The sequence below is a fragment of the Harpia harpyja genome, chromosome 2 (assembly GCF_026419915.1).
Source record: "Harpia harpyja isolate bHarHar1 chromosome 2, bHarHar1 primary haplotype, whole genome shotgun sequence".
Classification (NCBI taxonomy): domain Eukaryota; kingdom Metazoa; phylum Chordata; class Aves; order Accipitriformes; family Accipitridae; genus Harpia; species Harpia harpyja.
Window position 1 is genome coordinate 7,157,520 of NC_068941.1, and position 27,959 is coordinate 7,185,478.

The following is a 27,959-nucleotide window of genomic DNA, read 5'->3' on the forward strand; positions in this document are numbered from 1 at the left end:
AATGCCCAGAAAGTACCAATAATTTGGTATTCCAGCTATATTGAACAGCAGCATCACCACAGCACCCCTATACTAGACTAGACATCAAGACATACAGCTGCAAAACATCATATATACTTAGAAGCCTGCATAATAGTAGGACTATTACACCAACAGTTTGAAGCAGTGGAAACACATGAAAGGTAAAATCAATCTTTGCCCATTAAAAACCACATACAACTGTGCTGAGAGGGAAAAAATTTATTGGTCCTTTAGATTTCCAATGATTGCTTGTATTCTGTTCAGCAAATTCATTCAAATATTACATACAAAGGATATCTTTTCTTCATTTGCAATGTTAGAGCTAGCTTAACATTCAGTGGAAATGTAAGGAATAAAAGCAAAAAAAGATGTTCAAATTATTAGTGAAATACATGATTATTTTTTTCCTATTTCAGCGAAACACTTGCAAAGAACTGGGTTCTGTGCTCAGTACCCATCTTCCATGAAGATGACTCTCACATACTCAGAGAAGGCACTTGAAATTCCTGGAAGTTGGGATGTCAGGAAGAGGAGGGATCAGCTATCACTTGGATAACAATATGCTCATTTTTAGTAAGTGCAATACTAGTATAAATTCAAACAGCCACAAAGCATTAAGATACAAAAACTTAGCTAGACATGCTAACTAAAGGGCTGCAAAGCTGGAGTACAACAAATCCTTCTTGTCACTGTCACCATTACTCATCATCTCCACCACAGAGGAGCAGGAGTGCTTTCCTGTAGTCCCCAGACGTATCTTTCTGTTAATATAACAGACCAGTCAGCATGAGTCACAACCACAGAAATGTGAAGAAAAGCAGCAGCCAAGGAGGACTCCAACAGATTATACATTTGTCCCACCCACAGGAAATCCACTTGGATGACTCTTCACTCAGGAATGACGCAAGGAAATTCTGTCTCTTATGTTAGAGCTGTATTTGCACAGACAAGACTTTCAGAAAAACAAAAAACCTCTGAAATCTTTACTGGAACTGAGCTACCCATTGCCTACTAGAATGCATTCATCTGCAAGTACAAAAATCCAGACAAAGGAGAAGCCCAAAGCAGCACCAAAAGCAACAACCTTTAAATGTGCAAAGTGGACCTGCCATCACTTAGAAAGGCCCCAGCCCTGCTCCCTGTAATTCATGGGAAGCTCTGCTACTAGTTCCGCAGGACAGCTGTATGGGCCCAACTGACAGTGTCAAAAGCAACTCCACCCAGCCTAAGTAAGGGAGCATAATGCGAGGAATGATAACAGAAAAATCATAAAAAGCAGCGTTTAAAAATAAAACAGAATACCCCCAAAAAACTCCTAGGAAAAAAAGCATTTTGGCTTCAACTTTGCAGCAACAGCTGGCTCTGCATTTCTTGCTGGCTCTTTCCCTTCCTGCTCCTTCCCATCCACTCAAAGGAGATTATGATTCAGACTGATTCCACAGTGAAATGCTTTTCACTTTGAAATGGTGCAAAAGGTTCCACACCACAATCCAAGATTTAAACTTCAACCTTGTGATAATTCAGACTCCCAACCCCAATATCATTTCTCTGGAGCCAGCACCCTCTCTGAAGCACTGAAAATCAGAAGGAAACCAGACAAGAAAAAGGAAATGAAGCAGTAGCTAAAAATGGTGTATGAGTAATTATAATTTCAGAAAACCACATCTGCTCTCCTAGTGAACACTGGAAAGAAACCTTTAGCTTTTCCTAAGAAGCGTTGCCCACTTAACTGACTCTATGTGGGACTTCACAAAACTGCAGACCAACCACCACTGCTCTCAGAATGCCCTGTGTTGTGCAGCTCTACTCACATCCACCCCCTCCCCTAAAAGTAAACAGTGGAAACAATGACATCTCAATCACCCCTGTTTTCCCTGACAACAGAACAGTAATTTTACCTGAATCATATGATGCAGTGATTTTGCAAAATTCTTTCTGAATTCTTTTCTAATATCCAACAGATCAATTTCACTTCTTGAAACCATGACTCTGATCAGGGTATCATCATCAGTGCCAGCCCCCTATGGAGAAAAGTTTAAATAATATTAAAATATGAGTTTGTTCTGGACAGATGCTGTAACAAAACAACAAATACAAACCACCACAGTGCAACATGAAAGCACCAAGTGCAACAAGTGGTGTCTCAAAACACTCCTGCATTACATTTCTACTCCAAAACAGAGAATATTTGGGACAGTATCACAAGACATTCACACTGCAATGTGGAGAACAGAAGACAGACCATGCAAGGTGCTCTAATCCCTGGACTTCTGTGAAGTGCCATATTGTCAGACCTCTTATGTCATGTTTCATCTCACAGGCCTCAACCGTGAATGACCATATAAATTTAAAATAATCCAGTTCCAAGATTACACAGTAGTATAGCTGACCACCACAATCAGAATCACATGCAAATCACCCTTTCAATGTAGTCTGAGACTCCGGAATTGCAGTCAGTTCTGGAACTGGGTACATAAACCCTAACAATGACTAATACAAAGCATGTAACATCATATAGCAAGACATAGCAGAGCAACTCATTCCACAAATTATCCAGCTGCTTATTTTGAAGGCAAACTTCACAAACCTTTTCCAACCATGCAAACATCCTCCACTCTCTTATTCATCTTTATTACTTTAACCATTTTAAGTTCCTGTGCTGGCAGGCTGTGCCAGACTAACATCCTGTCCCCTCCTGCTCAGACAAGTCAGACTCCACACAAGCTGAAGCAATACAAATTTTCACATGCTGACCTGCTAATGCACCTCAAGGAAGGACTTGGCAGAGCCCCCACAATCATCTTTAGCCTAACGTGCAGGGTCCCTCAATCCTTCAACTGGGTGTAATATTCTTGGATTACATCTAAAAATGCCCTAAAGCTGCTCAAAAGTTATGCCATGAGTCCAGTGGTTTCTGAGTAGGATTTGACATTAGAATCCAGTAAAATCCAAGCTCTGCCCCACCTAATCGTGAAAGTAAATTCTACTCATTGTAGAACTTTGTCATGCCAAACTGATAAATCAGAAGTACAAACTCTTCTGTCAAAGTAATAATTGATGAAGATCTTTCTTATCTGAAGTACTTAATGATTTTTATTTATATTTAAAAAAAACAATTGGGGATCTCACCAGCAGACATTAATCAGGCCCCTCCTAATAGAAATGTACAAGATTCTAAAACAGGAAAAGATTTTCTACTGCATTCTTTAAAGAAAAATTAATAAATACAAAAAAAGTAATCCTCCTCATAAAAAATATTATGCCAATATGCTGAGCTGTATTTTCCGCCTGAACCTTATTTTACATTGGTATCTATAAAAGCAGTAAAGCAGCTTTTAAAAATTAAGCTATCATTTCATCTCTTTTCACTAATTCTCATGCTGACACCTCATCAACACAACCATCTGGTGACAAACATACTTCAGTGCTTTTCAGCAAGGGGAAGGGAGGAATTCTTCAGGGAAGCTGATAACTTGCCTGAAAACAATAGACTACCTACCTCGGTTTAATATTAGCAACTATGAGTTAAAACCACAGTTTTCCCTGCTTATCTCTTCCCATCCAAGAGAAGGCGAAGCCAACAGAAACGCAGCTGTGTCGCTGTTGGGTTTCCCCTGCAGAACCTTTTGTAGCTGTTTAAGCCTCTTTTTCTCTGATGAGTTTCTTTTCCTTCTCAAAATGGGATGGATAGTCATCAAAACCTGTTTCAAAGCTAACTACACCTTCAGTCTGTAAATACTCATCTCCAAAACAAAAAGCACTAAATTTGCACAATCTACAATTTAGGTTTTGGTCATCTTTACTTCCTCAATATATCCACCACCTAAAGACACTGTAGCCTTTATTTAGCTGAAGGTGCCCAGTGTATCTAGCCAGATGTTTTCCAATATAAAAAGACCCAGGTCCAAAAACAGGTGATGAGACTGATGTTTCCTGTAAAAGATTTATGGTCTGACAAACTTACGATGAACACAAAGTAAAGCTTATAAATTGTTTGGATGCTCTCCCAGATCTGCATTCCCCAAACCTTTTGAAGATGCTTAGCAATACAGTATGCTGTTGGCATTTACAGTGAAAGAAAAAATTAAGAACGAGCGAAAGGGAGAGGAATTGTAGCAGGGGGAGATGGAAAGTGAGGTATGGAAAACATGTACATACCTTCATGGAATAATAGAGAGTCTCAGCAAAATAGGCAGGCACGCTTCGGATGCATTTCACTGAAAAAAGGCAAAGGATTGAATTTCTGATTGTTATTCAATACGGGACAATCTTTCACTGTCAAGACAAGGTGTGTGTTACTGGATCATTCTCTCCTATGTGGACAATTAAGTATACAGCTGTCAGCTAGTCTGTTCCTCTGCTACAACTCTTTGGGTTCTAGGAGTTAGAACGCACCGTATACTTCTAATAGAGAAGAGACTTTGCTAGTCAAATTCTACTCCCAGTTACAAATCTACTATGACGTTGTGCTAAATGATATGCCAGAAATACAAACAAAGGCAGAGTTTTGTCTCACTTTCTCACAGAGGTGCACATGACTGAACAGAATGCAGTTCACCACCACGCTCCGTCCCACTTCCCCCCCATTCACCCCATCTATTAAAGGAAGAATAAAGGCTTATTCTCTAAATACAAAAATAGATCCCAGGTGATTAACTTTAAAAAGGTACCATGTTTTCATGCCACTTCCTATAACAACTGCAATTTAAGGAGGCCAGGGAGTAAATGAAGGCAGCCAGTTCTAGATCTGTTAAGACTTAATTACCAACTGCCAAAAGCAGCTTCTCCAGATCACCAGAGGTTTCACGGTCAATGGTCTCTTCAATCTGAAAGCCGGAAATAGTCATGTATTTGTCAAACACTGCAAAACAGAAAGTGTGCTTAGTCATGTGTATAGACAGCATTTCTCCCAGTATCTTCCTCAGTACAGGTTAATGCCATCTGTATCTCATTATCCACAGTTCAAATGCTATTGTCCGCTCATTCTTCCCTGTGTCTTATTTTAAATACCTATTTCCTACCAGATTGCTACTATACAACGCATACCTGTACCTGAGGGCCATTAAGACGATTAAGGGACTGGAGCATCTCTCCTAAGAGGAAAGGCTGAGAGAGCCAGGACTGTTCAGCCTAGAGAAGGCTCAAGGGGGGATCTCATCAATGTGTACAAATATGTAAAGGGAAGGTATAAAGAAGATGGACCCAGGCTCTTCTCAGTGGTGCCCAGTGCCAGGACAAGAGGCAAAGGGCACAGGAGGTTCTGTCTGAACATCAGGACTTTTTTTCTGTGTGGGTACTGGCACAGGTTGCCCAGGGAGGTTGTAGAGTCCCTCAAGATGTGCAAAAGCCACCTGGACATGGTCCTGGGCAGCCTGCTCTAGGGTAGCCCTGCTCAAGCAGGGTTGGACAAGATGACCTCCAGAGGTCCCCTCCAACCTCAGCCGTTCCGTGATTCTGTGCACACATCCAGTGAGAGGGTGCAGGGAGAAGAGGGAAAGGGAAAGAAGGGAAGTTTTAGGAAATTATCAGCATTTTTCCCAGGGTGCAGGTATCATTTAGCCTGAACCTAAGATCTTGTCTACACTGGGCTACTACATCAAATTAACTTCACACAAACTGGTCTATTGGCAGTCTATTGAAGTCTGTGTTCATGAATATCTGTAAGACCTGAGTGTTCTATGAAATCCTACATTTCTATCACACTAAGTAAATGTTGGGTGCACCAAAAAAACCCCTTTAGGATTACTTTAATGCAAATAATGGTAAAAAAAACTAAACAGTAAAACCACAAATCAAATTACCATTGAAAATCCAAATTAATCCAACAAAGATTCAAAAAGGAAAACAAAAAGATTGGAGAACCAAGAAAACTTTCTGGTCATTATTTCGAATGGCCTAAACAGTTTGGTAAAACAGACTTATGAACGGGTAAGGAGCAGGGAAAAACATTATTGTCTCTATTAACAGCTAATAAAGTATGCACCTATAAAAGGGTTGATCTTTTCAGGGCTGGATCTCCATCAGATTATGATGACTCATAACAGACTCTCAGCATCACTTCTATTGTCATGACCTCTTTCAAAAGGGAAAAATAAAAATAATAAATAAGAATCTAGACAGAAACACCCCAGCTGTCCCTTGGATCTATTGCACCACTCCTTCAAAGAGGAGATCACCACTGCTAGGGGGGAACTGAATTACAGGAAACAAAATTAAACTTATTAAGTAGAGGGAAGAGGTGATTAAAGACAAATACAGTACCAGAAACAACTTTTCTACCATTTCTACCACCAGGCGGGTAATACTGAGACTTCAGGCAGAAGTTTTCAAGCACAGAAGAACCATACTACCTACCCCTCCTTAAATGGGAAACACTTCGGGTTCCCAAGATGGTGATGAACTTTTCTTCATCTGTTCCCCATTTCAGCTCCCCAGCTCTAAACAAAACCTGTTGTAAATTCAAGAGATCAAAACAGCAGCATTTGTTATGTGTCCACATATCCTGTTGAAAAGCGCTATTTGTCTCACTCTAAGAAGCATTAAACTTACTAACAAGCTATAGCTGGAGGCAAAAAAAAATGAAATAAAATTGCCAAGTACTGAACTGACTTTAGAAAAAAATAAATGATAAATTCTGAAATTGACTGTGAAAGCATTTACATGAGTAATACTGCTTAAGGCCCCTAAAATTGACTATGCGCATAGTCCCTTTCATAAGCCTGATGTTTTCTGAAACTCTGATAATACAGGAGATAAAATCCATTCCCAATACTGTTTTTTCTGCTTTTTTTTTCCCTTATTCTTTTTCAAATCAGATTAGCAAAACTTTACTGAATTATGACTCTCATCAATGGCAGAACCATGCTAACTTGGCCCAAGAGGAAGTTTTCCAAAAATGAGGGGAAGATGGATTTAGAAACTCTCAGAAACAGGATTTGCAGGCTGCTAAATTCTTAGTCATATGAAACAAGATTTTAATCATTTAATTGTTTTAGCACATGCATGGCTCTTCAGGCAAGTCTTTCTTCAATGCAGACAATGACAGGCCATTAGCAGCATTTAGGAAAGTAAAGCACTTCTAAAAGTTGGAATAAGCAACAGGAGGGAGAAAATGAGAAAGAAAATAAATTCAGAAAATTAAATTAGTTCTTTTTCCTGACACTCAGAAGCTTTTTTCCAAATAGTGTGCTAAACACCATGCAAGGAGAAAGGTTTGTACACATTGTAGTATATAGTATTTTTTCTCCCTCCTCAGTGAGCAGAGGACAGGCAAACAGGTTACCACCTATATTCAGGCAATCAAATATTTCTTAGAAAAATCCCCACAAACAAATCTGCTGTATAGCAATGCTGTTGGCCATCTGCCCATACTGTAAAACCTGAATGGGATGTTATGAATTTCCTGCTTCTCCTACAATCCTATTCAAAACACATTTGTGAATGCTGCATGCTCTTTTAATATTAAAAAGTACAGAGTACAAAAGAGTGGGGTTAAAAAAAAAGCTATTAAGGCATTGCAAGGATATTTAGTTCAAATAATATACACTAAGCTCTTCAAATTAATACCAGTACTCTTCATCCAGTAGCAAATGTGAAGTCCCAGCAGAGCATTTAGAAACACTAGGAATGCATTTCTTTAGGAATACTAAAAGTTGTAAATGGCATTTTATGTGAGCTCTAAGTGTCTACCTGCCTTGCCACTGTGCAATACCCAAAATGTACATCAATTGCATAACTTGAAAAAGTGATATTCACAAAATCTCTTCCAAGAAGTTAAACTTTCTCCTTCAGGCACTCTCAGAAAAGCCTTGCAACTTCCCTGCATATTCATACTATCTCTTAGAATTAATGTTTCGTAATGATAGACCCCAAAAAATTAAAAATCACCACTGAGCAAAAAGGTTGCCCTCTAATACATCAAATCCTTCCCAGAATATCATATTAATCAAGAGAAACATTGGGGAGCCAAAAATAGTCTTACACTTGCACAGTCACATATCTCAATTCTGACCATCTGTACCTGACAATAATAGTTAGAAAATTCTCTGAATCTGTTCCAGCTATGTTACATGTTGAATGTAAAGGTATCAATACAGAGAAATGTGACAGAACACTTCTCTGTTTGGGTCCCAGCTCAAGCCAAATGTACATAACAAACCACAGCAACCATTTAGGAAACCAGGACTTTTTCAACATTTAGATATGGTGCCTCCTAAATTCAGATGCTCATTTAAACTCAATTAAAGAGGCCAAAAGGAATCTATCTACCAAGGCCTGTGGTTCATGGGTTTCCTCAATTATGTAAGCCTAGCTAAAGGCAAGACTGACATAATTTCATGAAGCAGTCTAGTTCATGATTCAAACATTTGCCTCACTAATTTTCAAGCTCCAATTTCCACAGGATTAATTTTAATAGCAGGAGAACAATGCTTTCTGAATCTACATAGCAAAGGATAGGCCTGTGCCAGTAAAATACATTTTGTCAGTCTGTCTCTCCATCTTGGCCCGCTACCAGGAGAATGTTTTATTGATTTGGTATTCTACTTCTCCTCCTTGCCACCTTGAACAATTCATATATTTTCTTTCATCTCAACTGACAATTTATGAGAGGAAAATGTCTAGCCCAGAGTTATCTGAAATAACCAAGAAACATGCATTAAATGAGTTCTGTAACCAAATCACTGAAATATTGACCATCACTACAACTAACAACAAATCCAATAGCATCCAGCAAGAGACTGCATCAAGGATACCAATTAACTGGTGGTTTTCCTTTTGCTGTCTAGAGCACAGGCTTAGTGATCAGTGACAACATTATGGACAATACTTGCAAAGAGCAATATGCAAGTCCCTAGAAACCCTTTAAAGACAATTCTTAGACTGTCATCTGGTTACAGTAAAGCAGAGTATTTGATATATTTTCTCTTTTTAGTATTTCACCCTCTGTGGAGGCATGCCTCACTGAATAGCATTAACATTTCACTATGACACACATGACACATGATATGGAAGGACTGAATTCAGAGAGAAGTTCAAGTCAGATATTAAGGAGTGAACTATTAACATCTCTGAGTTTTCCAGCAGTGGGTCTCTCAGCATCACAAAGCCTCAGTAATCATAACTCTCTCTTCCAGTGATCCAATTACTGTTCCATTCATGCACCTCATTAAGTAGAAAGCAAAACAAGACATGCTTTACACTGAAACGTGAAAGTGCCAAAAATCTTGATCTCAATGTTTCAGGTTTTGACACTTTTGTCCAGAATGTATAAAAGCACAGGAAAATGTATTAAGAAACACACACAGAGAACTTAACAATTTCTCTCTCACATTTGAATTCTAGCTGCATAGTCTCTTTGCAAGACAACTTGTAGAAATGCCCCAAAAACCAAGTCATTCACCCACCTGGGCATCCTGCTCAACAAGACCCTCATCAACTCTGCCGTCAGGATCTCTATTTGCCTGAAGAGAATTTTTAAAAGTTGTTAAACTGAAGAATCAAAAGCTGAATCAAAAAACAACTTATCTGTTATATTGAGCCTGTAAGAGTTACTGCGAGAAGTCAAACCCTAATGCATCTTCTCCAAAATCACCTTATTTTTCCCCTTCTGCTCGCATGTGTCTTCTTGAAATAAATGTTCTCTTCTTCTATTGCCTTCAAAACCCCACATAGCAGGCATTCTGCTATACCCATAAGCATCACAGAAGCTTGTCAATTCAGTGATGTGGAAATGACCCATAACAGAGCTCAAGACTGACCCCGGAAGTCAGCGGAAGTGACTCAGTTTCAGAAGCAATCCTGCCTATTACCAGGTCTTTTCAGAATCCCAGCTTAGTCAGCAGAAAGTGACAAGTGTACATCAGACAGGAAAACAAAAGTGAAAATCATACACATATGTCTGAACACAAAGAGATTCTGACCTGCAGCAGGACCACCAGCAGTCTCTGAAAATAGCCTGATGTTTCTCCTGTGATCTTATCCTCCAAGTTGGCCTCATACTCTGCAAAAGAGCAACACCCATTCACCACCTTACAGACTTCCTCACTATTTTGAGGAGAAAGCAAGGAAAATAAAAAAGTTAATTTGACTCGCAGCTTGTAGAATCATTTATCAGAAACAGCTTTACCAACTAGGACATATTCTGCTTTCACTTATAACCTAACATTATCGTAAAAGAGGTGAAAATATAGCATCTCACACCTAGTATCAGGAGCAGGTTCCTCAAAATATTTTTAAATACAGGGTGACATGCATAGGTTCAGCTCTTTAAGGAACTAAAGAGCATGCAGATCTGGAGTTATGCTAAAATATGGCAGTCTCACAACTGTACAACAACTGTGAGCCCAGAAAAGTCTAGTACTAATAAATTTTGCCCTTGGAGACTCTAAGTTTTGCCTCAAACTTTATTAAGACATGAGAATTTCTTGTGTGGCAGGAATCTACATAGAGGTAAAAGAAATATGTTTTAATTCAAACACTGCCTTAAAAAAAACCAACCCCACAATCACAGGGTAAAAGCACATACTCCTGTGGACAACCAAAAAGCTGCACCTGCTTTAGCACAAAAGCATTTGAACAGAACGCTGAGCAGAAGACAAAAAAAATCACTTCTGGTTTTTTATGTGATACCAGTTTTCTAGTTTCCAATTACTAAAAATCCCCTTTCAAAGGGATGAAAATAACAGGTGAAAGAAAGAAAAACTATTTTAGTTTACAATCCAAACTCTAGTTTCTCTCAATATGAAGTTTTGCAACACAACAGAACGAAATCCCACTTATTGGACACACCCATCAGATCACAGATAGACCTTATTTGAAAGATGAGCTACAGTCATATTAAGAGAACTGAATGGAGACCCAAGAACTTTATTTTATGCAGAACTTTACCTTGCAGATAAACCTGTTTAATATTCCGCACTTCCGCAGGTGTTCTGGAGGCAAGAATTTCAGTCAACACTTTCTCATTGGTTCCTGCTCCCTGCAGGGGTGCAAGTATAAATCAGCTGATGGAATAACAAAAGGAAAACAAGAATTCCCTTTGACAATCAAAAGCAAGCATCAACTTATACACTTGGACCAAATAAAGAAAAATTATTTTCTTCTTTCTGGTATATTGTGGGGGTTTTAGAAAGAATTTCTTCCAGTTCCAGCTTGATTGTTTTCAAAACCAACCCAACACTTAATAAAGGCTCACTGCTGCAGGACTCAGATGAGCCCTTCCATGTTCAAGCACACTCAAATATGCCTCAGTTCTTCACTATTACAGTCAATGACATCAAGGTAAGTGAATGAATAGAATAACAGGTTCCATCTTAGCTCTAGTTTATATACTGCCTTCATTAACCAGTACACAGATAAACATAGAGCCACCCAGCAATGATCTTTACCCTTCTATGAACTGTGCTATGTTAAACGCACCCTCTCTTCCACTGCAAACACACACATTTTACAATAGAATTGCTAACCCAGACAGTTAAAGGTGCTGCACTCTACTTACAGCAGGCACAACAGGCACTCTTCACTTTTACAAGGATAAAATTTACAAAAGTCAAGCCAGTATCTTGTTTCCACAAGTCTGAGTCTACTTTGCCTGTAAGAATAAGCCATTGCTCTTTATGCTTCCAAAGAAGTCATTTCACAAAAGCAACACTGAAATACAATACTGTGTATTTTTTGCTTCAGTGTGTTATTTACAACCTTTCCTGTAAGGAAAATCCAAATACTAACTGCATACAAAGATATCCAAAATACAAATCTGCCAGGCTGCATGTAATAATTTTCAAAATACAGACTGTTTCAAGAACATGCCTACTCAGCAAGTGAGGCGGGCACAGTTATATTAGTTGTAATCTAAGTAGAAGCAGTGACAACTGCTTAGACAAGTGTACTCTTCGCTGGGTAAAAAACTGGCTGGATGGACGAGCCCAGAGGATTGTGGTGAACGGAGTTAAATCCAGTTGGCGATGGGTCACAAGTGGTGTTCCCCAGGGCTCAGTATTGGGGCCAGTTCTGTTTAATTCTTTATTAATGATCTGGATGAGGGGATTGAGTGCACCCTCAGTAAGTCTGCAGATGACACCAAGCTGGGAGGGAGGTTTGATCTGCTCGAGGGTAGGAAGGATCTACAAAGGGTTCTGGACAGGCTGGATTGATGGGCCGAGGCCAATCGTATGAGGTTCAACAAGGCAGAGTGCCGGGTCCTGCACTTTGGTCGCAACAACCCCATGCAATACTACAGGCTTGGGGAAGAGTGGCTGGAAAGCTGCCCAGCAGAAAAAGACCTGGGGGTGCTGGTCAACAGCTGACTGAGTACGAGCCAGCAGTGTGCCCAGGTGGCCAAGAAGGCCAATGGCATCCTGGCTTGTATCAGCAATAGTGTGGCCAGCAGGAGCAGGGAAGTGATTGTTCCCCTGTACTCGGCACTGGTGAGGCCGCACCTTGAGTACTGTGTTCAGTTTTGGGCCCCTCACTACAGGAAAGACATTGAGGTGCTGGAGTGTGTCCAGAGAAGGGCAACAAAGCTGGTGAGGGGCCTGGAGCACAAGTCTTATGAGAAGCAGCTGAGGGAACTGGGGTTGTTTAGTCTGGAGAAAAAGAGGCTGAGGGGAGATCTTATCGCCTTCTACAACTACCTGAAAGGTGGTTGTAGTGGGGTGGGTACTGGTCTCTTCTATCAAGTAACTAGTGATAGGACGAGAGGAAATGGCATCAAGTTGTGCCAGGGGAGGTATAGATTGGATAGTAGGAAAAATTTCTTTACTGAAAGGGTTGTCAGGCATTGGAACAGGCTGCCCAGGGAAGTGGTGGAGTCACCATCCCTGGAGGTATTCAAAAAGCATGTAAACAAGGCACTTCAGGACATGGTTTAGTGGGCATGGTTGACGGTTGGACTCAATGATCTTAAAGGTCTTTCCCAACCTAAATGATTCTAGGAACTGATAGTACAATCTTCAGCACAGACTTCATGCTCTTAGCTGAGTTATCTTGCACTGAAGTCTATGCTATCACACCTTCTTCACTGTTGTTACCCACCTTAGCTGAATTGCAGCTAGTATCAACATCTTTTCCTGTGCAGACACATTGTCTGAAATCCCATGATCTTGTGCTTAATATCATTTTTTGTGACAAGAACAAAACCACTCCTGTTTCACTATCTCTTATTTTCCCTCCTACACCCATCTGTTCCATCATTTCCCTGTCAGTCTTTGACTCCTAAGTCAACAAGAGGAGCTTGGGAATACATTTTTTCCTTTTAGTCAGCAAGGCCTTTATCAGCTGCTTTTATCAGGTGCCATCTTCCCTTCCCCCACTGCATATAAAGACATTACAGAAAATTTCCAGGATTAAAGTTTCTGTTATCTGAGATACTATTTGCTGGGTCATGGGTTCATGAGCACTAGCTTGCACAGTTACTAAAGCCTACATATTAACCAGTTGGTCATCAAGGCTCTTGGGAGTTTACGTGTGAGCATGACACAACCAAGCACTACCTGACACTAGTCAAGTTCAATGTCCTCTACTTTAATCAACAGGTTCTGTTAATAATCCAAGGACATCCAATTCCTGAATTTCCACATGCTGATGGTATCAGACAGGTGTGGCGGGCGAGGGGGGGGGGTAGGACCACATGGAAGAAAACACACTAAAATATCTACACATACAGATTGTAAATGGCACTAAATGCATTGAGCGAAAGAGAAATGTTAGAAAGGTAACACCAACAGGGCTATCAACTCTTGCCTCTGTATTACTGCAGGCAACTTTTAGAACACATTCAATAATACAGATAATACCCGCTCATAATTTTGGTGGACACCAGTTTACACAAGTACCCTAGCCCATCAATTTTGGAGTTGCACTGTAATCCATCAGGGGCAAAACACTCTCTAGCTTAAATAACAAAGAGAGACATACAAATAACACCACACTTTCATGAAATACCTTGAACTACTTTGCAGCCCATGCATACAGCTGTATAGCTATAAAACCTAGGCTGCTCACAGCAGAAAAATCTAGTGTCCACTGGACTTCACCACTGCACTTTAGCAGCAAAAAGAATTTAAAAGCAACATGCACATCTATTCATTGTATTTAAGTCAGAAAGAACAAGTCTTATGCTATGTAGATTTTAGTCTGCATCTACAGCAAAACTGTTCTCTTAAGATTACATAGTTTCTCATGAAAATAATTTCACATAAAACATATACAGACTAGATTTCTGAACTACCTCTAATGCGTTATTAGGATGAATAAGAAATCAGGCAAAACCATGGAATTAGCAATAACAGCAGGTGTTAGCATAACATTCATAATTTAAAAAAAAAAAAGGAAAAAGAAAAAAAGGCTACTTCTATTAGCATTCCCTTTACCAACCAAACGTTCATTCCTAAAAAACAACAAAAGAGCAACAAACATTTCATACAATGTATTAATTACCTTCCCTCACTCCTCTTACCTTGATAGCGTGCTTCAGTGCATGAGCATCAAAAATATATGTTGGTCTCATCAAAGATACCATCAATGTTTCAAATTTGCCAGTAAGTTCCGATTTCAGGTCATCTACAAGATCCTAATGCAGAACAAAGAGTGCTGTAATGAACAAGGCCTAACCATTCAAAATGGAGGCATGTGTGTCTGCAAGCTAGAAGACTCTGGACATACAACAAAAAGCACAAGGGACAGGGCTCTCTTTGTTTTAATTGGTACCTGAACTGAAACAAATGTAGCCAAATAAGGCAGAAGAAAAGGATATATGGGCATTTGGAAAACCTGAAGTGTATTGCAATTATTTCGCCCCCTCTCCAAGACAGAAATTCTCTAAAACCTAGGTGTTCACTGCACTTGGTATTTGAAACAAAGGTTACCCAGCCAGAATATTAAAGGATCCAACAACGCTGGAAGAAAGAAACAAGCCATCTTTGCTTTTAACTCACTTATGGCTTTATCTACCAATATATTTGGTTTTGCTCTCTCCTATGCTATTAGGCCACTGTATTTCTTCCACATTTTCTAGCTCCAGAAAAATCTTTTCCTGCTATCACCTTACATTGCAGACCTTGCATCAAAATATTTGATAACTCCTTCCATAGCAAGAATAAGATCAATACTAAAAGCACACTAACAGGAAACTATAGGAACTTTTGCGCAAAAACCCATCTAAAACATATTGGGCCAAAATACAGAAAAAGGAAGTAACTTCCTTGCGCTAACCTAAAAGGAATATTCTAACCTAGCCAGCAATTACGGACATCACAGCATGGGGAGAGGGGAAGACAAAAGCAAAACTAGATTTTCTTCAAAGGAACATTTTACAGGGAGTGTGATGAATGTGCCTCACAGTTTTAAGTAATCATCACAGGCCACATTCAGCTTATTTCTAGAGGTATTTTTCTTCTTCTCACCCTGCCAAATAAGGTTTTAAAGGCAGATGCAATTTCTTGACGCTGAGCATTGTTTCTGGTGGTAAGGATCTTCAGAACAGTTTCTTCATCAGTCCCTGAAGTTAGAAAGAACAAAGAGTTACAAACACTCTAAAAAACAAACACCAGTGGCACAAACTCAAAAGGCAATGAAAGATGTTTTGAAAATAAGTCTACTGACAAACAGCAGAAGCATTTAAATAACAAATGTCACCACACCCCAAAGCTGAGCCACCAGGTTTGGTGTTCTGCTGTTGCAAAAATATGACTGGAGGACCTATGTGTTGTTTGTTCTCCATTAGTGCTCTGTTCCAGACACTGCTCCTAGCACCCCAGGCATCAGCTATAACATTTAGTCACAGTCTGTATTCTACATAGGAGCCTTAGAATCATAGAATCATTTCAGCTGGAAAAGACCTTCAAGATCATCGAGTCCAATCATTAACCATGCCCCCTAAACCATGTTCTGAAGTACCCTGTCCACTCCCTTTTTGAATATCTCCAGGGATGGCGACTCAACCACTTCCCTGGGCAGCCCATTCCAATGTTTGACAACCCTCTCAGTAAAAAAATTTTTCCTAATATCTAACCTAAATCTCCCTTGCCTCAACTTGAGGCCATTTCCTCTTGTCCTATCTCCAGCCACCTGACAGAAAAGACCAACACCCACCTCACTACAACCCCCCTTTCAGGTAGTTGTAGAGAGCGATAAGGTCTCCCCTCAGTCTCCTCTTTTCTAGACTGAACAGCCCCAGCTCCCTCAGCCGCTCAGCCTTGCCTTTGAGCTCACCAAGGGATGTGCTTTAGAATAAACAATCTGCTGACTCCCAGCAAAACTCAGTCCAGTAACCCCAAACACCCCAGAGTACAGAATCATAGAATCATAGAATCATTTTGGTTGGAAAAGACCTTCAAGATCATCAAGTCCAACCATTAACCATGCCCCCTAAACCATGCCCTGGAGTACCCTGTCCACTCGCTTTTTGAATACCTCCAGGGATGGTGACTCAACCACTTCCCTGGGCAGCCTGTTCCAATGCGTGACAACCCTCTCAGTAAAAAAATTTTTCCTAATATCTAACCTAAATCTCCCTTGCCTCAACTTGAGGCCATTTCCTCTTGTCCTATCTCCAGCCACCTGACAGAAGAGACCAACACCCACCTCACTACAACCCCCTTTCAGGTAGTTGTAGAGAGCGAAGTGTGGAGCTATTATCCATTTTATATACAATAGTTTGCAAGGTAGCCCTCACAGCACAGCACCTTACTAGCCCTACTGAATTTGCCAATAGGTTGAGGTGTATCACATTTCCCTTCTTCCCTTTCTTCTGCTTCCTCTGGCAGGCAGCTTCAAAGAAAGTAGCAAATCAGGATTTGTTCTCACACAGAAGTTTTGGGGCAGAAAGCTACAGTGTGAGTTTACAGACCACTTGTTAGTCTACATTCATGCTGTTTGCTTGTATTTTTTGCTCATAGTAACTGTAATGTGCTTATGCACTTCCAGACCGAGGGGGCTGTCCCACATTTTCCAAGCACAGAGCTTCTACTATACTGTCATAACTCTCCACAGTTGTCACCTGTAAATCCACAGGCTAGCTTACTGTGCAGTAAAACTCTGTGTGCAGAAAAGCCTGTGGAGTACCAATTTTTAACGGAGAATGTGCACGCCACCTTTTTTTCCCTTATGCTAACCTAAAAATAAACATCCTCGAGAGCAGCACAGTCAAAACTAGGACACGCCCAGACTCATGAAGTCCTGCAGTTGTCATTCCATGGCATGTAGACGCATGCCCTACCCAAACCTGCTAATATAAAAAAAAAGGACTTCAGAAAGGATGTTTTCGAAGGACTGAGAGCCCTTTCCTTTTCATAAAATAAATTATTCTTACCCATTCCCTTCATGGCCTTACGAAGGGCTTCTGCATCAGCTCTGGCATCAAAAGGAGAGAAGGCTGTCACGGTGCCTCTTGTGTACTAGAGGGGGAAAAAAGGGGTAGGGGGAAAGGGAAAAGGGCATGAAATAGATGATAGCATCTTTCAGTTCCCCATACACGAGCTCAACCAAATTTGAATCCGCAATCCAAAAGATGATAGCATTTTTCTTGCAATTTTCCAACTAAACAGCAATCTGTCCGTATTTTAAACACAGCTCACTCAAAAGGTACTACTATGGTTTTACTCAGCAGTACACCAGCTAAGGTCAGGTATATTTACATAACGGTAGTTTGCAGGATTGATATTTACAACACTGGAGCCTGAATACAGGAAAATTACTAAGAAATTATCATTTAAGTAATTTGGGAAATTAATTGCACAAATCACGTATGCTAGAAAAGCTGCACAAAGATCCAAGACACATTTGGAAATAAGAGCTTCCTCTCCTGAAGAAAAACCTGCTGGAGCTCTCAACCAGTATCACACTGATTTTTTTTTTTCCCATCACATTGCAAATGAGACCTACTGAACTTTGCAATGGCTTTCAATTTTTCATCATGTTCCTTTTGACAGAAGCAACTTTTTTCTCAAGTGACTCAGCTACATTTCTCATAGTTGTTTACAGCTAAAAAGAAATAACAGCTCAAACATAAGGATAAAAGATCAGCCCGTCCAAAACACAAAAATAATTCCACTAGGTTTCCATGGAACATGGCTCTTCAGGGACTTTCTCTTCAGGTCAAACACAAAAGGATATTCATCACCCTTACGGAATGGTCTTGCCTATATTTAAACATGACAGTTCAAGAACCTATATGTGTATAGCGCAGTAGTTAATTTATAAACTATAAAAGTCAAGCAATGGCCAAAAGGGGAAACAGCTGGGGCTTGGGAATAGGGAGATTTTTCTAACAGCTGAAGAAGGGAAATTTCTTGTAAGCATTGCTGTACAAAAGTATCAATCAGTACAGGCAGGGCATTTTTCCACTCTCAAGAAAAAGCATGAAAGAAAGTGCCAAGACACCTACTGAGACTGGCACCAGATTATTACACAGACAGCACAGCCATCTGGCCTCTGCGATACAGCCTTTCCCTCAAGTTAGCAATTTCAGCCACACAGTGCTTTGGTTTCAAGTCAATGGACTCATCCAAGACAGGTCAGCCAAAAGAGCACAGACAGAAAAGAGCAGCCGAGCACTAACCAGAAACTGCCCTGAAGCACTGCTGCCTCTCAGGCCACTTGTGTGTTATTGCCATCAGAGACTCCCTACCCCTCCCACTGCCGAAGCAATAATGAGTTATGTTTACCTCTGCCGTATTTCAGCAAATCAGAACGCAAAGTATCATGGTGTTTAATAGCAACAACAAACTTCTTTCTCGCTGATGCTTTCCAATATCCAGCATACTTCAGAGGCATGGCAATTCCCCTGAAGCATTCTGCTTTTCCCATTACAAGCAAATTTTTAGGCACTACTTCAAATTTAGGCACAGCAATATGTACTTATTGTCATTCTCCTAGCTAATTCCAAAGGCTATCATGAAAACCTCTCAAAGATTTGGGACTCAATTTTATAAATTGAATTTAATTTGGTAAAACAGATAAAGACTGAAAAGCCTCTGTATTCCTCCTCCTCCCTTATTACCACACCAGGCAGCATGGGGTTATTTAAAAGTGTATTTCCTGCTATTTTGTTTCATATCTTAACATAACTAATATTATAAAACTACCACAATTCTCCTCTGGAAATGACTAAAGGTAAACAGGTCTCGGAGGAAATAGTTATTGATCTTTGAGTTAAAGTTTTCATTTGCTTATCTCGTTATAAGCAAGTGGAATTCCCCTTCACAATTCCTAAGTCTTATGACAACAGCCCAACATTCCTCTGTGGCTGTTTTAGACAACATATGTGTGAACACTAAAAGCTAGATTAAATCTATCTCTGCATCATCCTTCTCATTTTTGTTAACTAAGAAGAATCCTTCCATAACTCTCTTCCAAAGCACAGTGTGAAAAGCCTCAACATAGTCTAAGCTTGATGAACAGTTCCTGAAATTCTTCTGGTGCACCTGTAGTCTGAAAGAGTTTTCTTGATGTCTTCTCGCCATTTGCATTCCAGGCATTCCCTTTTGATGCACGGTGTTTACTGGATTTTGGCTATCTACCTGCCACAATCACCCTCAGTCAGTACTTGAGCTGCACCTAGCTTGCAAACCAGAAATATCGCTGCAGCTCTGCCATCTAGCATAATAAAAATCCATGTCACCTGGGTACCACAAAGACAGCAGCTATAACGGCAGAATCTCCAGTTACATCTGCTCCCCTTGATACTGTATGCTGGTGCAAATAGAGCACAACCACAGCAGAGGCTGTTAGTATAAGACACGCTTGGATACAGCTTTGCGGACCCGAGTCCAACCTACAGTCTAACTGCCTTCAGAAGCCACATGCGGGCAGATGTGACACAGACAATAGCTGGCCCATCACTGGGAAAGCGTCGAGCCATCCTTAACTTTCACATCAGAAACCTACTCGCCTAGCTCTTCAGAGCACTGCAGCGTGGCCTAGCAATCGGGGTATGGCAGGAAATACTCAGGCACACCATGTTAACAACCACAAATCTGTGTAAAACACCCCACTGTCCAGAAGCACCCTGATTAGTTACTCCAGTCCCAATTTCTCATTTGCAAAATCAACGGACAATGGCAGAAAGCTCTGCAGTGATAACAAATCCAGTCCATGAAGGGAAAAGCACTCTCCTCCTTCCCAAACATGGCACCTTTTGGCCAGAGAGAGGGCAAGCACCTGTCCTAAATCACCATCACAGCCTGAGCCACTGAAGTCAACTTTCAGTCACGCAGAATCTGAAATAGGAGCTATGAACCAGACATTTCTACCAAAATAACAGATCCATACAAAAGAGTTTCTGACAAAAGCCAGACACTCATTTATCAGACAACTCAGCTAGTTTCAACATTAAGTAGAGTTTAAACAAACTGGTTCTTGCAGATGGATCACAGCATCACAACTGCTACGCCATCCTGACCTAATATGAAAACGATAAACTGAAAGACAACTGTTTATTTACAAACTTAATAACTTTTTTTAGAGGTAAACAAATTATCTTATTTTTAGTATCTCTAAGAATGTTCTTTGTCATTTCTGCAAACAGATACACAATAACACTACAGGCTCATAGGTCGTTTTTATTTTGGTTAGTAAGTTTCCCACTCAGTAGAACCCAAAGCACATCAATGGAAAGAAGAACACAAATAGTCTTTGATAATAAATCCTTTTGTAATCTGGAGTGATTCCCTTACTAAATAGCAACACCTTACACTTAGCAGTAAAATATAAAGAGAAGCACAACACGCAAGACCTCAACAGAAAGAGGATCACAAGATTATAACACCCAAAACCTACCCACATTCTCTTCTTTCTACATTCCCCAATACACTGACTATTGTTAAGCCATCAGGTGTAGTGCAAGCACAGTTTGTGATTATAGACTAGAAATAAAACAGCAGCTTCCATTTTCTCCAGACACCTACCAATGAGACCAACAAAACCCACAGATACACAAAATTAGTATGAAGAGGAAAGGCAGGGGGGGAAACAAACAAAACAAAAACCAAACACAACTTCAAAGCAAGAGATGATCTTGCTTTAGAATTTATGCCCCTCCAAATGAGGAGATTCACATTCTCTGTTATTTTTGTTTATTCTGCTCTAGCAAAAGTTTGCAGAAGGAGAAGATACAATCTCATCAGGCAAGATGTTTCTAACCAGCACCTCAGAGCTACATTAACTTCTCCCAAGAGATAACTTTGCTTCACAATTTGACGCCACGTGGCCACATATCCTGGCAACAGCATTGTCTGTAAGATCAACAATAGCCACTTAGCGAGGTTCCTTTTAATTTTTCCCACCAAGCACACAAAAAAAATCTCCCACCCACAAGATCCCATGTTTAGCCACTGTTAAAAACAAAGCATTCATTATCAGCAAACAAAAGACCACACTTGCACTTATTCAGACTTCTTCCCAGCTACCCTTGCCCTATACCCACTCACAGCAAGTTCCTACCGCTCAGATTTCCCATAGATTAAGAGCTACCGCCTTTCACAATGCAGCAAAAGTAGCACTTCATCAATTTGCCACTGGAAAGCCCAGTGTCTGGCGCAGAGAAGGTGGTATGTGGCTTTTTTTTTTCTTTTTTTTTTTTTTTTTAAAGCAGCCACCTGTTTACAAGATGGCACAGGAAAACAGTGGAGTGGTAAGAATGGAAATGGAAATATTTTCCAGCACACAGGTTGACAAACAGAGAAGGTATGTTATTTTCAGAAGACAGCCCAGAAGGTCACGTGCTAGAATAAATGGAAGACTGCCTTAAGATTTCTTACACAAGAATAGCCATCTTGCAGATAAAGCAGAACACAATGTTCACTGATAAACTGAAAACCTTTGTGGCCATTGAAGACCACATAGAGATCCCAGTTCAAACTGTGCTTTAAAGCTAGCATCATGTAAGTAATATATAATTGTTTCATGACATCCTTACCGAAATTTCAAGGGCAGTAGGATGCAAATTACATTGTGAGTGGATGAATATAGGTGCAGAGCTGATGCAAATGCACAACCATAAAGATGTCTCTACAAAACACCTCTCTAAGTTTAGCATCACTTCAGGTTGTTCACTTAAATAGAAGGAGTCAGCTCTGGTCAGCAGACTATATTCACATCTGCCCCATTAAATTTAAACTCCTGACAAAAAATGGAATTACACAACATCTGTGCTGAACTCTGAGTCAGTACACCATGGAGATACCAAAGATAGGGAGGAGAGAAAGAAAAAAACAGAAAAAAAAAGAGAGAAAGAGAGGGGGTGAAAGAGAAGAGAAAAGCAAGCAACAGCAATGTAGGAACCAATGCAGGAACATCTGCAAAAACACACAAAGAACCTGTCCTCACAAGTAACCTCAGTGAAGCCAAAGAGCTGCTTAGGACCCAATTCTGAAAAAGCATTTGTACTTTGGAATGTGAGACATAATCCTCTGAAGCACTACTGGAGTTGGCAGTACTATTCCTGTGCTCCAAGTCACACGTGCACATTGGCAGAACAGGAACTCCAGATATAGCACACAGCAGCCACACCTTCACCAGCACAAGCAATCCTTTCCTGGCATTTTACAAATGGATACAGAAAACACTCCCAACTTCACATTCAGGGAAAAATTTGGGAGTAGCAAACCAAAACAGATCAGTCCACAGCATGCAAGCAGAAAATAGTCTTGTTCCTTTCTTTCCCGATTTCCAAATCAGCAAACACAGGGTAGCATTTCCAAGGCAGCTTGTTCATCAAGGAGGAAGAGATCCTACCATGTGCATCTATGCATTAACAAAGACCACTACACATATAGACGTGTGAAAAAAGGCAGCTTGTTAGGACAGCAGCGTTCCTCCAAGGAAAGCAGATAAACACAGGCATGGAAAGACCAGGCTGCACAGCACATTACGGCATGCTGTAGTTTTCCCACAAAATGAATGAATGAACCTTTTTGTCCTGGACATGGATCACACAAAATCCCCCAGGTCTTTACTTCATGGTGCAACAAAATTTAGAACAGACACCTGCCATGAGCAGCAGAGCTTACTCTTCAACTTTTTTTTTTTATTTTTACAAAATGCTTTACAGGCTACAAAGCTTTAACACTCCCAGTCTTTTGTGGCTGCATTATCGCACAGGCAAAGAATACTACTGGAGCGGAAAACAGCCCTCTGAACATGGAAATGGGAGGACAAGGCCTACCTAGTACAAGACCTCATCATTCCAATGACTTCAACCTACCATTATCCACCACAGTTAGTAACCCAACCCCAAGTGTTACCTCAGGCAGTAGAAAATTCTACGTGAAGACAAGAGTAACTGGTTTGCACTAGTGAAGAATGAAATATTGCTTCTACAAAGATCAAGAATTAAAGTTTGTGTCTCTGTGGAAGAGACAAGAGAATTGCAAATTTCCATGCTTTCACTAAATGGAATTTGCCCTAAGCCTATAAGCAATGCTACATATACCATAATAAAAGGCTGTCCAAGTAGATCTGTCTGGTCAGATGCCTGCACTGGCATGGGTAGCGGTCTCTCTTTTCCTAAGATGCATCCTACAAACCAGGCCTGATGTTTAAAGAAAGAAAAATCTACTCTTCATCCCTCAAAAAGAAAAACCCAAACTTTAAGGATTTAGTGGAATACTATTAAAAATAAAAACTTTTTTTTTTTTAAATGAAGTACCCTTTCTTTCTTTTAAAGCTCAATCCAGACAGAATACGAGTAAGTATTCACAGAGTGTTAAAACACCACTGATCATTCCACTCATTGTTAAAATAATGAAACTACTACAGCATTAGTGTGCAATTACCCTGACCTTTGTGAAGGCACTCATACCACTTGATGGCTTTCACTTCCTACAGCAGTACAAAGCCCATAAATAAGCCATTAAATTCTTATTTTACTTTCCAGAGCATATGCATTTGATGCAACTATACAAACAAATGCTGGAGTCAGCCCCGTTTTCCAAGCCTTCGTCCAGGGTCAAACCACAGCGACCCAAGGGCTGCAAAGTAAAAAAAACGTACCAGACGAAGCACTACACCATAGCTATAAGGCTTCCAGAAAAATTCATGTCAGAAATGAGAAAGCTGGGGACGGGACTACCGAGCCCCGAGCCTCCACGGGACACAGCCATGGCAGTATTTTTTTTCTCCTTCCTCCTCCAGTGGAAGGAGCCTCCACCCAAGCACTATATAAACACACCGTACCGAAAACTTGGCCAAATTAGTGGAAACTGGCGGAAAAAAAAAAGTTGTCCCTGACGCGCGCCTCACATGATGAGCTGCTTTCCCCGTCCCCCTCCCCTCCGCGTCTCCCCAGGCTTGGGGATGGGTTGATTTAAGGCAGACCGAAAAATAAATCACTGAGGAGTAAAGTAAGGAGACGGACAAGACGAGGGTGTCCCGGGACCGCCGGCGGCCGGGCAGGGACGAGGCGGCCGTTAGCCCCTCGCGGCGGCCGTTAGCCCCTCGCGGCGGCCGTTAGCCCCTCGCGGCGGCCGTTAGCCCCTCGCGGCGGCCGTTAGCCCCTCGCGGCGGCCGTTAGCCCCTCGCGGCGGCCGCCTCACCTTCGCCATCTCTGGGATCCGCCGAGTCGGGGCTGAGTCCGAGTCTGCAAAGAGAGACGCGACAGTGAGCGCCCGCCCGGCCCGGCACCCTCGCCTCCCCTCCCGGCGCCCCTCGCTGCCGGGCAGCGCCCTCACCACAAGCCGGTCCGCCGAGCCGCCGCCGCCCAGAGCTACCGGGAGCACTGACTAAGGCGGGAGGGAGGGGGCCCCGCCGCTGCTTGCCTCACCGGGGGCCGGGCCAGGCCCCACCCCGGGCGGGCGGCGAGCCACGGCCGCCTCCCCCGGGCCGCCGGCGGTTTCATCCCGCAAGGCCCCGGGGCTTCGAGGCCCGGCCGGGCCAGGCAGTACCCGGGCCAGGCAGTACCCGGGCCGAGCTCCTCCTCGCTGGCTACTGCAGCTGCACCTTCACATGGGGAGCCTCCAACAGCTGCTCCAGCCCCCTCCTGATGAAATCTCAATTAAAAATCAGTTGCCATTAACCTGAAGAGACTCATAGCCCTAAGGGGCTATCACTAAAGGACAAGGCTGTACTGAATTTTAAAGCAGGCATTTTATTAGCTGGCCTAAGTTAGCTTCCAAGTAAGCTAGGTTAGCAAAATAAGCACAGTGTTGGAACAGAATGCAAGGGCTGTAGGTCTAGGCTATCAGTAGGGCAAGCATTTTGGGTGATGATACTTTTTACTTCTCAACATCTTACAGCAGGACCATGTCACTGGCCTGGGTATAAAGAAGATCTGTCCAGTTTGGGAGAGCAATGAGGATGCAGTCTGCATGGCTGTTCAAGGAGCATTGTCATCTGTAACACTGAAGACTTGCTCCCTCACCCATACAAATGCAATCCAGCTGTGTGTCAGATGAAAGAAGGAAAAGAGACTGCAACACAAATGGAATTTAGTGTCTTTGCCAAAATAAAACATGAACATAATCTCACTATGTGAGCGTTTTAACATGTAACGGTCACTTGCCTTCAAGTGAGTTGTGTTTACCTCAGAAAACAGACAGAAATGCAGATCGTGGTGTAAATTTAAATATTTTGTCCAACATTTCTTGTTGCCCTAAAAAGTGCACATACAGTTCAGCAAAAATGTGAGATCCACCCAGCTGGCTTCCTTTGCAGGACCGAGGATCAAATGGTTTGCTAAAATGGCCTGATTTACTTATTAAAGTCTAATGTGAATCTACTCCATTGAAGTGGCATTCCACACACGCTCAAAGAAGGGAATAGGGAGCTGCTCATAATACGCCCGTAGAAATGCACATATGGATTAGATGTAGAATAACAATATTTAAGAAAACATGGGTTATGAAATGGTTTAAAAAATAGTGGTTGACATTCAAATGGGTTGCTTTTAGTTTAAGCACAACCTTGCTTACACACACACACCTCTTTCTGCAAAAGTAAGTCTTTTTCTCCTTACACATTATATCCAGAGCAGATACAGGCCATGCTGTGATCATGTTTCAAGCTTTACCATCTGGAAAGTGTACACATGCACACACAAAGAAATGCAGTGGGATCTAAATCTGCCCTCTTTAACACAACCCAAAATTCTGTCGATCACATTGAGGCACATAAACACAGCAGTAACTGCACACCAAGAGCCAAACGACACAGGTGCGAGCACAGACAAATGGAATTCATACCTCGTTAGTGACGCAGATGTGTGATAAGGAAAAGTTATGGGGTAACATGAAAGTTAAAAAAAGGATCTATCAGTATCATGTGAACAATTAATAAGGTGTCTAGAAATTAATGAAGCTGTAGTCCTCATCACTTTGAAACATGTTAATAGAATCTCTCTACTATAGCAAATGGCATATGCAAAGATTGGTACATTACCGATACAAATGTATCTATTAAACTTCACAAATAAAACAAACCCTTGAGTAATTTGAAAAAAGGTGTATATTTGTCTAACACATTATTTCGCAGTTAGCATGTGACTACCTGGAATGCAACTGCACTGCCTCAGAAAGACAGGAGTCCTCCCTTTCCTCTCCTCCCCTCTGCTGCGGCAAGCCCCTCCTGGCTCCCAGCGCAGCAATACAAGCTTTGAATTCTTGGCTTCCTATAATGCCAAGTATAGTTTAAACCAGGCAATGTGACATACAATTTTTGCTAGCTTAATGAAAATGTTGCTTGTGTGTCACGTGTATAATAGCACACTAAGAAGCTGGGGGGGGGAAAGCTTGTTTTCTCCCCACCTCTTATCATACCTTCCGATTTACGAGGATGGATTTTTCTGGATTATAGGATTTTTGTTTCCTATGCCTTAGTTAGTATCTTTACTAATTTATAGCAACTCTCAAATTTAAGGAAATTATCAAACATATCTTTAATTCTATTTTTCCCTTTAAACTTTGTGTTGGAGGTTGTGGATTTGGAATCAAATTAACCCATGCCTTTTGTTCTGCAGTAATTGTCTCTGTGTACACTTTGCTTCTCAGTTCTAGTGGAGGAAGTCTACCTTCTTCCATTTCAAGGTATCTGAAATAGTTTTCTACTCTTCTATCTTTGAGCAGCTTACAAATAACAATAGCTTGTTATTCTAATCTATGTGCACAGTCTTACCCTCAGCCAAAGATGAGGTAATGTTTAGTCAATTGAAGGTAACCTCTGGATTTCTAATCGGTGAAGGACCGCAAAAAGAATCTTGGATGTGAGAACACGGAATATTTTCCTGCTCTGGAGGGGGTCTGAAATACATGATCCAAGATGAACTGCAACTGTAGGAAAAAGGTTAAACAGAGGAGAGGAAAATGATCTTCTTGCCAATAGATGAAGTTAGGAGTGAAGTCTACTCTAGTCCATCTAAAATGTCATCAATATTTGTTTAAGCAAGCAAATATTGGCATAACTTCATGAAGCAAGGAGGCCTGGGGGCATGGGGGGAAATGTTAGAATAAAACCATGTGAAAGATTTGCCAGTCCATTTGGCAAGAGTAGATGTTTGGGGAAAAAAAAAAAAAATCTCCTGATCATCACAGAATTTTAGCCTTTGCATCGATTTGAATTCAAAAGGAAGAGGCAGAAATAGCTATACCAGCAAATCCAGAATGAACCTGAAGACATGAATGTATCACTGGAGGGAAATGCATATTGCAGTGACTGCCTTCACTGGAAACAATTATAGTTAGGTTAAGAGAGTTACAGGTGGCGACTAATAAGCACTGGATGCAGGACCTTCATGGTCACCATGGGCTAGTATTTAACCTGACAGCAGCTCTAGTATTCAATAGTGTTCACCCACAAGCCACATATAAGACTTCCAGATTTAGTATAATTCTTTTTCCTTTTTTTTTTTTTTAAATTTAGCTAAATTTTCACACAAGGAAAAAATCCGCATTAGGTGAAAGCAGTCTTTCCCCCTTACAAGCCTCTCCCTGCTCTTTGCATCTTGAAACACT

The 27,959-nt window shown here is 41.1% G+C and overlaps 1 protein-coding gene across 1 annotated transcript; it reads right to left on the bottom strand.

The window, feature by feature from the left end:
• Positions 1–225: 225 nt before the first annotated feature.
• On the bottom strand, positions 226–24,840 carry ANXA5 (annexin A5). Its single transcript, XM_052814530.1, has 13 exons — positions 24,687–24,840; positions 24,552–24,595; positions 17,330–17,414; positions 15,423–15,517; positions 14,477–14,590; positions 10,909–10,999; positions 9,942–10,021; positions 9,426–9,482; positions 6,376–6,469; positions 4,787–4,882; positions 4,180–4,238; positions 1,920–2,042; positions 226–782 (listed from the first exon to the last, which is right to left on the bottom strand). The coding sequence occupies exons 2-13, from the start codon at positions 24,558–24,560 to the stop codon at positions 720–722; spliced, it is 966 nt and encodes a 321-aa protein (XP_052670490.1). The 5' UTR covers positions 24,561–24,595; positions 24,687–24,840; the 3' UTR covers positions 226–719.
• Positions 24,841–27,959: the final 3,119 nt, after the last annotated feature.

Excerpts from the sequence above, each read along its gene's own strand:
- ANXA5 (XM_052814530.1), bottom strand. Across the intron at positions 15,518-17,329 it reads TAAGGCCATGAAGGGAATGG|GGACTGATGAAGAAACTGTT; the intron begins GTAAGAATAATT and ends TTCTAACTTCAG. Across the intron at positions 11,000-14,476 it reads CACTGAAGCACGCTATCAAG|GGAGCAGGAACCAATGAGAA; the intron begins GTAAGAGGAGTG and ends GCACCCCTGCAG.